We start from the raw sequence: 15,494 nt of genomic DNA, 5'->3' as shown, positions 1-15,494 counted from the left end.
GACTAACTAAAGCTGGGCAATGACAGCTTGATTTTTGTCCTGTTCATGCTAAATTGGCTGATATTCATGCCGTGGGCGGCCCAGCAAGCACTTTTCAAATTTGATTAAAAAATTGATTGAGCTGGGTGGAAATCCATCGGCTGAACAGTAATAGCATCCTATTAGAGGCAGTCACCGTTCACAGTACAATTGTATTCAGGAAGCAGCAGGTACTGCAGCAGCAAGGCTATAATAGAGATTCATCCAACTACAAGGATTCGCTCTTGGGCTAAATGGCTGAAATTGGAGAAGTCTATGCCTAGGTTAAGTTGCGGCAACACATACCTGATAGGAGCTCCTTTTGCCTGCGCAGGTCTTAACAGTACAGTGATGGTTGTGGCAGTTTCATTAAGAGAAGCATCAATACCTTCATAGTCTGGTAGTGTTGGAGCTAAAGGAAAATGGCAAAAATGAGAAATAAAAATAGAAACATTCTAAATTAAATGTATATTATTCTGATGTAAATTGTTTTCACAGTGAAAAAAGTTGTGCTTCGCAAAGAATTGAGACAGACCCACCTACTTAAATGGTCTCATGATGGCCTTATTCTATAAAGAGCTCTAGGTTTTAAAGGCACTCGCACAACAACCAATCAGAATTTTTGCTTCTGAAGTCAGGTCAAAACAAGACGGGTTTTGATATGTTTCTACTGAATAAGCTTGACGTTTTCCAATCACAACTACACCAAGCAGCTATTTTTTGTGGAACTTTATGGTATGTACATCGAAATAAAAGCAGCCGGCAACTCCTTACCATCAAGCGTATTTATTTTCAAGCCTTCATAGTGAGTACAGTCAGCAGCAGACTAGTTTCAGCGATAAGCCTTGTTCACAGCCAAAGGAGTTGCCAGTGCTTTTATTTTGATGACCATTTGTCTATTGGTGTATAGGAGGACACCTCAGCTTGGATACCCTGACTGCAAACTTCCAATGTAAGACTTTGTTTCCCACCGCTCTGAGCTATACAATCTTTGATTCTGGTATGGACAACAAATAACATGGGTGGGTCCAACGCAGAATGCCAGTCAGCACTTCAAATTTATTTTTATCAATAATTTCCACAGATGCCTTACACAGGATAATAACCTGGAATTGCTATGATACAGTGCAAATGCAAACTGAAATTACGTGCATAAGGCTTCATAAGCCTTATGTACGAAATTACATTTATAAGGTGGTAAAAAAAAAAGTACCACCCCTGTGTCAAGTTCACAAAAATGCAATGATTACTCCAAAACAAGCCAACATTTTACTGACAAAATGCAGAGGGCAGTTTGGAGTCTGTGTGTTCTTTGTATGACACTGCAAAAAACCATCCCGAATAGAAATCTTGTCACATAAACTGTCAGTCCTGTAAGACGTTTCCTGGCACTCTTTACCTCAATATTAAAATCAATGGATCTTGCTTACTTAAGAATCCAGAAGCAATCAAAACACAACAAAAACATTCCCAAATTTGTGTTTTATAAAAAATGGAAAAAAAAATCACCAGAATTAAAAAAATTCTTAATAAAAATATTATCCAATAACTAATAGTGCCAACAATGTATCTCTGTAAATTTTACAGATTTCTTGGTCATATTCAATGAAGAGTTCTTATTCTTTGCACCCAATTAATGTTCCCAATTAATGTAACACAATTAAAATGATTGTAAAGTTATTAAAACATGTTATATTCACCCGCATGGGGCAACCCACATTTTCCTCTTTTTGGGTCCCTGACTGGAGTTCCTGGCCCATCCCTCCTGTTGAGTGCCAAAACCCCCCCTCCATAGCAGTCAGCTTGCTATGGGGGCCTCAGAGTCGAGCCGAGCCGCAGCTCCGTGTACCCATTCAGACACAGAGCCACGGTTCAGCCCAACCCCCTCTCTCTCAATGGCTGAATTTGATGACAGCAGTGGGAGCCAATGGCGCCGCTGCTGTGTCTTAAGCAATCAGAAGAGAAAGTCCCAGACAGCCGAGGCACCGATGGACATCACTGGATAGAGATGGGGCTCAGGTAAGTATTAGGGGGGCTGCTGCACACAGAAGGCTTTTTATCTTAATGCACAGAACACATTAAGACAAAAAAAACTTGCGCCTTTATAACCACTTTAAATGCATAAATGATTGCTATAGGCCATTTCACTTAATTTGTGGAAGGAAATCTTTGCTGAATAACTCTTTTGTTCTCCGTTGCCTCAGTTGGGATGGCAGCTACAATGCAAATTCTATGCAACTGCCCTTATACCAAGCAGAGATGTTCATTGTGCCAATCCTACTTTAAAATCATTTGCGATCCATGAACTTACACAGTGCCTGGGCAGTACCACAACAGTTGCAACATTGACATTTTGAGGCAATGGATTGGCAATATACACATGCTATTTTTTTTTTTTTTTATTTAAATTATTCTACTTGTTGAAAACATGCAACACATAATAACAGGCATACTTATGAAGCATTGAAAGTGAATTTCACTGAAACTGCTACCTCCCATGGATGGGGGTAGTAGGAACAGGGCTTACTCGCAGAACATGATTAAGGAACGAGTTGTTTGGCACTGAACCAGTCTAGATTACATATCTTGCTCATCTCCCTTCCTTATCTTGAGTTTATTAGAAATATATTGTGATGGTTAGCCCTTTGGATTTATATTCATGATTAGTGGCCCCTGCGAGGGCTCACAAGGAGTTGATTGTAATCTCTTGTTTATTACTGTTTATTCAAAAATTCTCAAACATATTAAAACAGAAAGTGAATTTCACTAAACACTCAGTACCAATGAATTGATCACTGTGACTTAAAATCCATTCATTAAGGATACTCACCCGCAGTGAATGTTTAAGGGTCAGTTAACGCCACAATTTCTGTGTTCTACATGTGTTTTTGCATGCGCATTTTTTTAATATGTCCCAATGCATTTCTGATGTGTTCTTTCCCCTTTTTATCTCTTTCCCCCATCATTTCAGTTGAGGACCTGCACATTCTGGTGTATTTCGGATACCTTTTGCCAAGTTCCATACAGAAAAAAATTGCAATATGTTCTACTTTTGTTGACTGCATTGGTAAGAACTAGGGCCATCAAAATCCATGTTAAACATTGTCCATAAATTTTTGATGCAGAATAAAAACGCACTAGATTGCATCTGATATGAACAAGTCCTTTAGGTCAGATTCCCTGATTCATAAATATGCCCCGAAGTGTTTTGTTAAAAATATTGTCGTTCCTTTTTGAAGCTACACTACAGTAGTAGATGTAAATACTGTTGAATGTATAACAATGTACCGTAATTATTGGCATATAACTCGCACCCCAAGTTTAGGAGGTAATTTTAAGGAAAAAACTTTTAGGAGGGAAGTTTAAGGAAAAAAAACTTACATTTAAATGTCCATCTGCAGCCTTGTCCATCAGTGCAGCCTTGCCCAGTGTCCATCAGTGCAGCCTTGCCCAGTGTCCATCAGTGCAGCCTTGCCCAGTGTCCATCAGTGCAGCCTTGCCCAGTGTCCATCAGTGCAGCCTTGCCCAGTGTCCATCAGTGCAGCCTTGCCCAGTGTCCATCAGTGCAGCCTTGCCCAGTGTCCATCAGTGCAGCCTTGCCCAGTGTCCATCAGTGCAGCCTTGCCCAGTCTCTTTTCAGGATTGCTCAGATTTAAATTTGGCGCCGATCCCCCACTGATTGAGCGGAGAGGAGCGAGCGGAGCCGAGATACACAAAGTCAAAGTACACTTGGCTTCTCTCGCAGTCCCGCCCACCTCCACTGATTGTGAGAGGAGTGAGCGCTGCTGACATACAGAAAGCCAATTGTACTTCGACTAGACTCGGCTCTGCAAGAGGAGCCGTGACTAGCCGAAGTACACTCGGCTTTCTGTATGTCAGCGGCGCTCGCTCCTCTTGCAATCAGTGGAGGTGGGCGGGACTGCGAGAGGAGCCGAGTAAAGCCAAGTGTACTTCGGCCTTGTGTATCTCGGCTCCGCTCGCTCCTTTCCCCACAATCATTGGGAGATTGACGGGATCTGTGTATAACACATCCACGATTTCCCCCTGATTTTAAGGGGAAAAATGTGCGTGTTATATGCCGATAAATACGGTATATAAAATTAAAAGCATTCATACAGCTTTTTTAATTTTGGATGAAAAACCCCTGCAAATTTTTTTTTTGCTCTATCATCTTCTGTAGGTTTTCTTTATTTTCTATCCCAAAGACACAACTGGGAGTGGAAAGCTCTCCAAACTACAATCTCTCTACAATCATATGATAAATCTCCTCAGAAGACACAAACGACAATTAAAAACCTGACTGAAATTTTACCTCTTCCCATTCAATTAAAAACTACAGAAAAACCTTGGGTTATATATATACACACACAACCCCCCCCCAAAAGTAGGTTTTATCTTAGTGACACATAAATCAATATATTACACATAGCTGGTGTGCAAATTGGGTATTTTACCTGATATGTTGGTAGTAACATTGATGGCGGTTGCTGGACCAAATCCTTTGAGAGTACTAGCCCTTAAAAGGAACTGGTATGTAGTGCCTGGATGCAGTTGAGAGAAAACATGATGCGTACTATTCCAAAGTTTAGTAACGGTTTGAGGGGGTCCTGCCACAGGGACTGCAGGATCAAAAGACCGTATACTATTGTATTTCACCTGTTGAGAGAAAAAGGTTTTAAAAAATGGCCTCTGTAGCCATGACACCATATTACATTTACGAATACTGCAAATTCAATTTAAGGGTTCCTTAGGCAATAATAATAAAACAACAAGTCTGCAGATTTTTGTTTTGTGCTAATGATCCCTGTGTTGGGTAATTACACAATCCGCAATGTGACCAGCACAGACTGTTCCGCACCTGTCCATGGGTTTCACTATTCTCATCACTACCATGCCCTTCATGACGGTCCAATAACCTCAAGCTGCTAGGACCTTTCAAACAACAATCTGTATAATCCAGCATGATTAATTACGGCCATTATTTTAACAAAGACATTTCAGCAGATGTGAGCAGTGGTACCTCATATTGAGTGATAATGCCATTTGGCTCCATAGGTTCCTTCCAGTTCAAAAATATCTTGTCTTCAAATGGTGTGCCTTTGAGTGAGCTGAATGGGACAAGTCCAGGCACTGTGGGGAAATAGATTTACGTAAATATTGCTTTTTAAAGTTAAGTTAATTAAAAGAAAGCTTAAAATAAAAGGATATCTCATAGGAGTGCAGGGCCAAATTAAAAATATTCTGTAGAGATAACCATTACACAGGCTATATTATGAGACAGCAGCTAGAGCCATTCTGACCTATGCTATAGATTCCAACTGTGAAGGCTCCCAGAAAGAAAACTCAGCAGAAGAGCAGAACTTACTATTCCTTTGCAGAAAGCTCAGACATTTAATATTAGTAAAATAAGTTTTTATTAGATGGGTTTAGTTTATGAGAATATGGTTTTATAAGGGTTCATTTACTGTCTTAGCCACTATATTTGTACTCCTTTACTAGAAAAACAGAGCAAAGTAATCCAAATGGTTGCTATGAATAACTCAACACTTTTTTTCTCTAGCTTATTAGTCTCCCACCTGCTTCTTTCTGGTGGAACTACAGATACTCTGTTCATAAATGAGATGTATCTGAGAAAAATGAGCACCCAGAAGCATCATTGGCTCCCTTTTCCTGAGCATTCAAGAATATGAAAATTTGTTTACAAACAAATTAGGTGATGTCTATAGTAATAACTTGATTATAGCTACTGTCATTCTACAGCAGGCAATAAAAAAAAATCATCACACAATTACGCTACAATTATTTTACCCAATAAACCAACGTTTATTAAAATGAGATAACTTTAAATGATTTTAGAGAAAAGGTAGAAATCAAGCTCATGTGGCCATTTTTTTATTTTTTTTTATTTTTTTTTTTAGCTCTGGTTAAAAGATTTGGTCCCGCTAAAGTTTCTTCTTCGACACATTCTGACTCAAAATAAGGGAGGTGACAGGAGAGATTAAAGAGTTTCTAAATCTAAGGAGTACATGTGACATGCCTCTTCCTTCAGACAGATGAGCTGTCAGTAAAGTCTCTGGGTGTGGAGGAGAAAAGCACTGCCTTGTCCCTTCACCATCTGACATGTGAGCATACAGACCTAGAGGGCAATGCAAAATGACAGGCTGTGCGTGTCAAGACACTGAAGAGACTAGCTGCCATGGGGCTGTTCTTTCTTGATGGGGCTTTCTCTTCATCTTACACAAAATGATGGGAAGCTCACATAATTACAGGTTTCCACAAACCAAATGTAATGTATTATCAAAATAAAAATGTGAGACTATTTTATTCACTGTGGTCAATAACTCGCAGCCTTCCACAATGATGGGGGGAAAAAAAAAAGGAACATTTTCTAGCATTAGAGAAGTTAAAATTATTGTCTAGGAAGTCAAACACCCACTAAAGGGCAACCAAAAACCATGAGAATAAACATTTTTGCAACAACGGAGAGCTTGTTTCCCAAAAACCAATGTAACAATATTTTGAAGTACTCTGGGACATTTATAAATATTAGCTGTTCTACAAAAAGACCTCTTTTGCTTTTTTAAACTTACCAACTCTGATTCACTTACATAAAAACGAACCTTGAACATATATGGTACTATATGGCAGATATGTTTATCGATATTTAGGACCGCAAAAGGTCTTTAAAAGTTGAACTCCAGGATAAGCAAACGTTTCCTAACTACAAAGGCGTGTGTGTTCATACCTGGAATTTTGGTGTGATGTGTGTATTTCTTCTGGATCTGTGCAGTAATCCAGCATAAACCATTTGCCTTTGAGCAGGAATTTCTTGTTTTGAAACCAGTCAACTATGTAAAGCCCAGTGACAATGTCACTGCTACTTTTACAAGGTAATGTGTGCGTTAACAAAGTTAGGGGGCTATTGAGAATTATTGAAAGTTAACGTTTTTGTGCCCTGAGTTGAGCTGTTTCAGATTTTTAAAAACAGCAAAATGGAGCAATATAAATGAGTTGCTCAAAAAAAAAAAAAAAAAAGTTGTCTCAGGGCAAAACTTACCAATACATTGTGTCTATACAAAAGGTTGGATACCACTGCACATTTAAAAGACCTACAATCTTCTAATCTCATGCATCGATAGTCAATTGTTTGTAGCATGTGCTGTAATGTTGTGGTCTTCTTTATTGCCGATGATACCCTTATGCTTTAAATCAGTGATTGAAAATATAAAATCCGTGATCCAGACATCCTTCAGAACAAAATGCCACTATGTTGTACGTTACACCACATACTGTACATTAATTTGTACATTAGTCAGTTTGGTGTGGTTTCTTTGACAAAGACATCCAAGATGAAGCAGGATAAAACAGGCATACTCACAGTATAAGGCTGACCATAGACGGTTCGAATCTCGTCCAGTTCAGTAGGAACTGGCCAAGATTCAAACCGTGTGAGCAGATTGAATGTATCAAGTTGATTGATTGACCAACTTGAGAACAACCATCTTGCCAGGTTATCTTGCAATTATTGCTAGCCGCTGATATAGCCGCTAGCAATAATCACTGTCTTCTCCCGGCGAGGATGGCGTCCTCTGCCCAGCCCCACAGGGAGCAGACAATTACTCAGCAGCAGGGGTTTCCCTGTCAGGACAGTCTTTATGGATGGGGCAATCGTGCCAATTTCTTCCCTGCAACCTGTGGTTGCAGAGAAAAAAAAACATTTGCACCGTCTATGGCCTGCTTAGGTTTATGTAACTGTTTAATGTATTTTTACTTCCCACTGAGAACATCTTATGATTTATCTCAGCAGTAAGTGATAACAAATCTCATTGTGCCAAAAGCTCATTATACATAGTTAGATTTTCATTTGAATGCTCAAAGAAAATTATTTATTAGAACATTCTTGCCATCAAGACAACTAGTTTCATTTGAAAGCCTTTACATTCAGATCACCTATTTAAGCAAAATCCTGAATGTATTATTACATTTTCATTACAATATGTACAGGTTTCTCCAGAATAAAAAAAAAAAAAAAAAGTTAGAATTCTGTTCGTGAAAAAATTTCCATCCTGCATCTTCAAATCTTCTCATTACTATGGTTAAAAATAGATGTTTGTTTAGCCCCACTAGCCATTAGAGAATGGAACAAACACACTGAAACACTTGCATTTTAACCATTTGACCTCCACATTCCAGTGGGTAGTTCCAAGTGGATAAAGAAAGCTCATTGCAGCTATGAGCTTGCTATTCTTTTTTCCCTCAGCCTGCACTCATTACAATGAAGGGATGACAACCAACCCTCCTACCAACTTCTGGGATGGTTCCCGGGATCTCCTCCAGGGAGCAGAAGACTGTGGTAACCACCCTCAGAACACCAAGAGGGAGGGGCTTAGGTAACTTCCCACCCCTGATCTCCACTGAGATGAATGAACCTAGAAGCAACAAGTATTTTTTTTTTCACTGTTGGACTCAATCGATTCATTCCTTGGCCACTGTGGTTGGGCAAGCAGCTAGTCACGCACGATCTGTGCTTGACTGAGTGCTGCAGAGAGCAGGGGGTTGAAGACACCCCTGATAACTCCATAAGGAGAACCGGTTATATGCCCATATTTCCACGTGGGGGCTTCATAAAATAAATAAGTGTTAAAAAAAAAATTATAATAAAATAATTTTAGGTTTATTACCTTCTTTTAAAAGGGCTTTTAACTAGTTCAGCTCTTTGGACATACTTTAAAGAGTGAACCAAAAATGATATAGATTGTGTGTGTATATATATATATACATACATATATATATATACACACACACACACACACACATACACATATAGACACACACATACACAAACACACATATTTATATATAAAAATTAAAAGCACCCCTGTTCCCCATGCAAAAACATTGGTAGGGCTTGCACATGTATGTAAACAGCAATTGTGCCACACATAATTGCTGCAAGATCGGAGTGAGAGGAATGACTCTAGATCTGGTGTTCTGTGTCCTGTCCAAGATAACAAGATAAGTAATTTAAATGTTAGTCAAAATTCTCCTTATGTAGCCCACCACAAATGCCCCTCCAAACCTAATTGAATCAGCATGTAATAAGACTGGTTCAAGCCAGACAGAATCGGTTTGTTGGGCTCAAGCAGACTTCAACAAAATGGTGCATAAGCATTGGTTCACACTGAGGCAACACGACTTGCAGCGCGACTGCCTCAGGCGACCTGCAAAACAACTTCTCTATAGAAGTCAATGCAAGTCACCTAAAGTCCCCCCAAAGTTGTACATGAACCTTTTTGTAAGTTGGAGCAACTTGTGTCGCTCCAATTAGAATGGTTCCATTGTACAGAACGGGACGCGACTTGTCAGACGGCTAAGTCGCCTAACAAGTCATCCCAGTGTGAACCGCCACTAAATGTAATGACCTTGGTTAAAGATGGCTTCAGTTTCTGTTCTTCACCAATACCAATAACTCCTCAGACGTTTTTGCCCTTTTTGCGGCTTAATCGCTGAAACTATGATTATAAAGCTATACCATGCAAGGAGAGAGCAGGTTATGCTAGGGAATATTCTAGCAAGTTCAAAGCCGAACTGCATGTGAAATAAAAATAATTTAAGGAAAGGAAAAACACTACAAGTAAGCTTTTGTATATAAGTAGGTTTTGTTTTTGCTTTTACCTGCAATTTAATTTGTCTAACACTAAAGACTTACCATCTTCATCTGTTTGGATAATGGTCTCTTCACTTTCTTTCCTTCCCTCTGGATTGGTTAAAATCATTTTCAAGCTAACATTTGTGTACGGAGGGAGATGATCCACTACATGCTGAGGAGCTTTGGGGTCCATATCTAGACAGTCAGCCTTGTTCACGCCATGGCCCCGGTAGTAGTGGTAGCAAATGGTAACATTGAAGGTATGGCAGCGAGTGATATTGTAGCCCAAAGACTCCCAATCGACAGCAATACGCCTAGACTGTATCTCAGCAATCTTCAGAGTTTTCGGTGTCCTCATAGGTTCTGCACAAACAGAAGAGTACATAATGTAAGCGATGTACCAGAAAAACAAAGGACCAGCTAATTTCACACTTCTTCCATCTAGTTAAAACAGCATTCTCATCTTTATCAATTATTCCAATAATAATTATGACATTTCCGGGCATTCTTCTTCTGCATGTCCATTAACATTCAACAGTCATGAAGTACAATGCCTACTATTTTCCAAAATAAATAAATCTGAAACTTATAAAGCTTCTGTATATAAAAACATTTATTTATTATGATTAAGAGTACGAGTTAAAGAAGAGTCCGTTTTTGTTGCCATCTGCAGTGTCAGTGCAATAAACACAGTAAACACAGTGAAGATAAAATGCTCTTATGTAAAGGATAGTAAAGCTTCTAGGCAAAATATCAATCACATAACAGGACATTGATGGCAATGCATAATATATGTCACCAGTATTTACCTAAAATGTACTTTTTTATGGGCTGACTGGGGACCCATCACACCTGTCTGTTTTTGTGCCTGGCATGTTGCATTAAGGCAACCTGTTCATTTTGATTGGACTGCCAACACACCAAAGTGGACATGAAAATGCACATATTTTTCCAATGAAGTGCACCACAACACGGTGGTTATTTGCTAAAGACAAATAGTGCATTTTGCAAGTGCAGTTGCACTCTCTTTGCAAATGTAGCAAAGTTATAAAGAGTTATAAAGAACTCTCAGCCAAGTGCAAGGAAAATAAAAGTATAAGCATTTTTGCTTACACATGATTAGATGATGGAAATCAGCAGAGCTTACTGCATTTACTCATCTCTGTGGAAAATAAATGCAACTATACTTGCAAAGTGCACCATCTATTTGCCTTTAGTAGATCAACCCTTGTGTGTTGCAAGTCAACAAAGATACATTAAAGACCTAATTCACCTATGTCTGTTATAACAACATAATGGAGTGAATGGGGTCTAAGTGGATGACCTTTTGCTTGCAAAAAACAAACTTTGTAACAAATTACTGCCATTTTTTTTAATACCCCAATCTCAATGTTGCTGATCTCTTGCAGTCTCTTTATGTCTACAATCATGCAGTCCCCAATGGCTGCATGGCCTTAGGATGGGTTTCCTGATGGGGCAACAGTGGATCCAGTATAATGTGCACTGAAACAGCCATTCACAGTTTGTATTGGAAGCCCACATGTCACCAGAGGGTGACCATGCAAGAGCACAAATGGGAGACAAAAGTAGAGCATTGTCACCCTGTAAAAAGCCTTCATTGCAGTATCACAAGGTATTATTTTAATGAAAAAAATTAAAATATAAAAAAAAAAAAATACTCTTAAATTAAATTAACATGGTAAAGTTTATATACGATTTAAATGTTTTGATTTACATGAACTTTAAGTTCTAAAGCTGCAACAGAACAAATAACATAGTATAATGAAAACCATAAGCATAGCAAGGATAAGTATTGGAGAGCATTATAAGACAGAAGAAAAAAAAAAAAAAGAGAGAGAGTGAGAGAAGGCTAAGCTTCTTGCAGGTGAAGAACAATCATTCACAGCTGCAGCCCTGACAAGATGCCCCCTAAAGGTGGAACACCATAGCTGTTTTGTTTCATCCCCTGCCATTCTGAGATCTTCCCTGTGGGTTTTTAATCAATGTTTAAGACTCAAAGACATTAAAGAGGAGATGTTAATTAATAGCATGATCAATTTTAATAGTGCTTGGAGCAGATGCATAGGGATAAAATGAAAAGACCAGGCAGCTGTCGCTTTTAATTTTTTTTTTTCTTTCTTGGGAAGTAAATTAGCCAATATATCATACTAGGAGAGCATCAATATCCCCTGGATTATGATGAATCCACTTGCATTTCGATGCAATCTGCTAAATGAACTAATTGCTCAGTTAAAACAGCAGTCTAAAGGATGACGCACATTTTAATTGCCATTTACTGGTGTTCATAGTCAGTATTACAGCTGAATAAAGAAAGCTTACATGTAAGGTCTGTATATAAAATTACAATAACAAATACACTGGATACGTAATACACTATTATATTTTCAAAAAAAGACACAACATGTTGATACAAATGATACAATTTAATGAGGAACTGCAGTCTGCTCACAATTTGTAATACAAAAAAAAAAAAACATCTCTTTCTGAAGGTTCCATCCAACCACTTTGCATATTATTTTATATATACTGCAAGTCTGTACTTGCAAAATATGCTGCAGAAATCTCCCTCCACTGCGTCTGGCTGCAACCATAACTGTAGGCAGCTGAAGCTGCTGCCTGTTCACTTCCTGAATTTACACAGGAGGCACACCTCCAGCTCTCATTGGCCCTCTTATGACTCATCCCCCTTCCTTCCTGGCAAACTCTCACAAGAGTGAGAGAACGAGCTGTGCATGTCATAAGCCTAGGCTTATTACCATACAAGAAACGGGAAGTGGGCTGTATAAAGGATTTACTGGCAGAACAAATACAACACGGGTAGAGGATTTAATAGATGGACAGATGGAAAAATGACTGAAGTTACGCTTTAAAAATGTATTTCTCGTACCCTCTCACTACATTAGCAGTTTCTTCTGGTGCTGAGATCTTGGCTGGGGACAGCATGTTATCAGTACAGGATGAGATGAGCATGTAAAAGGATAGGAGGTTAACCAGTGTTAGATCTTAGTTTAGTGATGAGGTTAGTGTTAGGCTTGGGGGTTCAGTGCATGGCGGGGGATTGCTGTTAAAGTAGAACTATTGGTAAAACTTTTTTTTTTTTTTCCATTTTGGATAGAGCAAGGGAGGGTTATAACCCCTGTCAGTTTTTTTTTTTTTTTTGCCATCTTTGTCCCATTACAGATATTTCCCTTCATTTCCTTTCCCATAGCCAAACAGGAAGAAACAAAAATCCCTGAAAATTTAGATAATTCCTTGGGGACCCCCAGGTCAACAGAACTAGTGTTCCTGTTGGAAGATTTTACATCCATTACTTTTCTGGGGACAACCCAAAACTGTTCTTCTACCTTCACTTGATAACAGTAAACAGGACAAATTGAGAGGGTGCATCTCCTTAACGGGGGCACAGACAGCAATAAAAACTGACAGGTCTAATTCCTTTTCCACTCTATCCAAAGCTAAAACAAAGGATTGAGTGTATAGTGGTGGGGAAAGGAGTTTAAAATAACTTGTTAGGGGATTAGGTGTTCTGGTAGGAAGCAATTAAAGTGACTATAAAGTTATAAATATATATTTTTTTACTTTAATGCATTCTCTGAATTAAGTAAAAAACCTTCTATGGAACTTCCAGTTCAGGTGGCCTATGGATAGGAGCTAGGAGGCTTTTCTTTTACATCTCCATCGGAAGTGGAGCATTAGCTTAATACCAATCAGATCACTCCCATGCAGCAGGAGAACCCTGACCCTTCACCTGACCTTCCTCTTCCAGAAGATCTGCACCAACATCTCGAAATCCGCAGAGCCCACAAACCCTGTAACTCACTGACTCGGTACCCCTAAGCCTACATATGGCTTACCTTTTGGCTCATTATACATGCACTTTGGATATGATGTTTTTAGTTGATCTCTGAATGCTAGCAATCTGGGGTGAGACCTTTCCCTGGACCATACAGACATCATATGGTAGAGAAAAAGGGGCTCTGGCTCACGTCCTGCTACTGTTCAAGGCCCACATACAACTACCACCCCTCCCTTTTTTTATGCCTTTCCACATGCCGCTCAGCTCGCCATGTGGACACCCAGGTAATTAGAGTCTGCTCTCATTCTCCCCCCCCCCCCCTATCCATTTCCCTTCTTCCCTCCCTTCTCCTCAGGGTGTTTGAGTGTTACTGCCACAGAAGATGCACCTATTGGTTGTACTCAGAGACAATATTCCGTAGGGAAAAAAAGAAGTTCCTGATGCTCTGGTGGAGGCTTGTCCTCCCTTTTTCCTGATTTTAATCAAAAGTTTGTGTTTTGATTTATTTTTCCATGCCAGAACTCTACCAAGGTTGCAGTGATGCTGTGTTCGTAGGGGTGATGGCCACTGTGGCATTGCCCTCTTTTTGGCTGCCTTACATCTCTCTGTCACAATAGTCATGGCTTTTTCAAATGCTGGGGATCACCTAAAGGTAATTTTATGGAATGTTAAGGGGCTCTGTTCCTCTAACGTATTCTAATCCTGAGGAATCTTAAGCATTTGCAAGCAGATGTGGTTCTCCTTCAGTAGACTCATCTGGCAGCAGAAGATATCTCACATCTATGTTAACTGTGGGTAGGCAAAGCATACGGCTCTCCAGCTGTGGGACACAAGGCAGGGGTTGCTATTTTGATTCAAACAACACACAGTTCGCTAGGTTGAGATGGACTCAGCAGGTCGTAGGATTACTCTTCAGCTAATTACCAGTCGTGACATTATCTCTAATGTATATGCTGTTAACTCTCCTGGGCAGGCTTTTTTTTCAAGATCTTATATTCTGGGCGTTGCTGATCCCAGGAACCTCTCACATTATTGGTGGTGATTTCAACTTGTGCATCCCTTCAAGGACCATACTTCCAGAACCTAACCAGTGACCTTCTCAAACTACTGTTACTATGCTCGTCCAGACAATATCCACACTTCAACTCATGGATGCCTGGCGCACTGCACATCCTACTGACCGTGAGTACACTTTCTACTCCACTCCACATGACTCCTTTTCCTGTATCGACTATTTTGCTCCCAACCCTTAATCCCCTTTGTGATCATCTCCGCCATAGTGGAGATGCTCATGCTCCATTACCCTTCAGCTGTCCGGGTTTTTATCCCCCCGAACTGCTAATGTCTGGTGCTTTCCCTCTTACCTAGCTGATAATGACAATTTCAAAACATACCCTAAGCTCGGCCTGGGTGGAATTCGTGGAGACCAAACGGGAGCCATTTCAGCACCCCAAATTTGTTTTGGGAAACAGGCAAGGCCTAAGAGGGCAAATTATTTCCTACACTGCCCAATTTAAAAAACAAAACAAAACTGCCTCAATTAACATCAGGCCAACGAATCCCTTTGGTCTGCTTATCATGCTTTGATAAAGGATCAAACCCATTCCAACCGGAAAGCTTGGCAATCTGCCAAGCACACCTTTGATCACTGGGCTGCGCAGCAGGAGGCAATTAAACAATCTTACTTATATATACGGATTCATAGGCATGGTAACAAGGCAGGTAGACTCTTAGAGAGGTTATGTTCTAGATGTCACACCCCTACACACATAAAGGCCCTCAGAACCCCTTCTGGCTCTATCGTCAACCTGCCCTCTGAGGTCAACACTCTCCTTACCTCCTATTACACCTCCCTCTACTCCAAAAGTCCTATCGATGTAGCTGCAGCAAACTTGTTACTTAGTGAGGGATTTAGTTTCCCTGCGCCCAACTCGATTCGCTCAATGCCCCTTGTTGCTTTTCTCCACTGACCCGTCTTCTGATATCTTCAAGCCATACTAAAGACCTTCC

General features: G+C 39.9%; 1 protein-coding gene across 22 annotated transcripts in view; it reads right to left on the bottom strand.

The window, feature by feature from the left end:
• The window catches only part of PTPRK (protein tyrosine phosphatase receptor type K), a 596,872-nt gene that overhangs the window by 205,260 nt on the left and 376,118 nt on the right, over nucleotides 1–15,494 (bottom strand). For all 22 annotated transcript variants that reach the window (XM_077486902.1, XM_077486901.1, XM_077486909.1 and 19 more), the window contains exons 8-11: nucleotides 9,728–10,030; nucleotides 5,039–5,148; nucleotides 4,473–4,674; nucleotides 325–430 (exon numbers count right to left, since the gene is read on the bottom strand). In XM_077486902.1, coding sequence (XP_077343028.1) covers nucleotides 325–430; nucleotides 4,473–4,674; nucleotides 5,039–5,148; nucleotides 9,728–10,030 — 721 coding nt within the window. The remainder of the gene's footprint in view (nucleotides 1–324; nucleotides 431–4,472; nucleotides 4,675–5,038; nucleotides 5,149–9,727; nucleotides 10,031–15,494) is intronic.

This window comes from Lithobates pipiens, unplaced genomic scaffold (assembly GCF_037356315.1).
Source record: "Lithobates pipiens isolate NorthernLeopardFrog02 unplaced genomic scaffold, aLitPip1_a1.2 Scaffold_18, whole genome shotgun sequence".
Taxonomy (NCBI): domain Eukaryota; kingdom Metazoa; phylum Chordata; class Amphibia; order Anura; family Ranidae; genus Lithobates; species Lithobates pipiens.
This window is presented reverse-complemented; position numbering and strand designations above follow the sequence as displayed.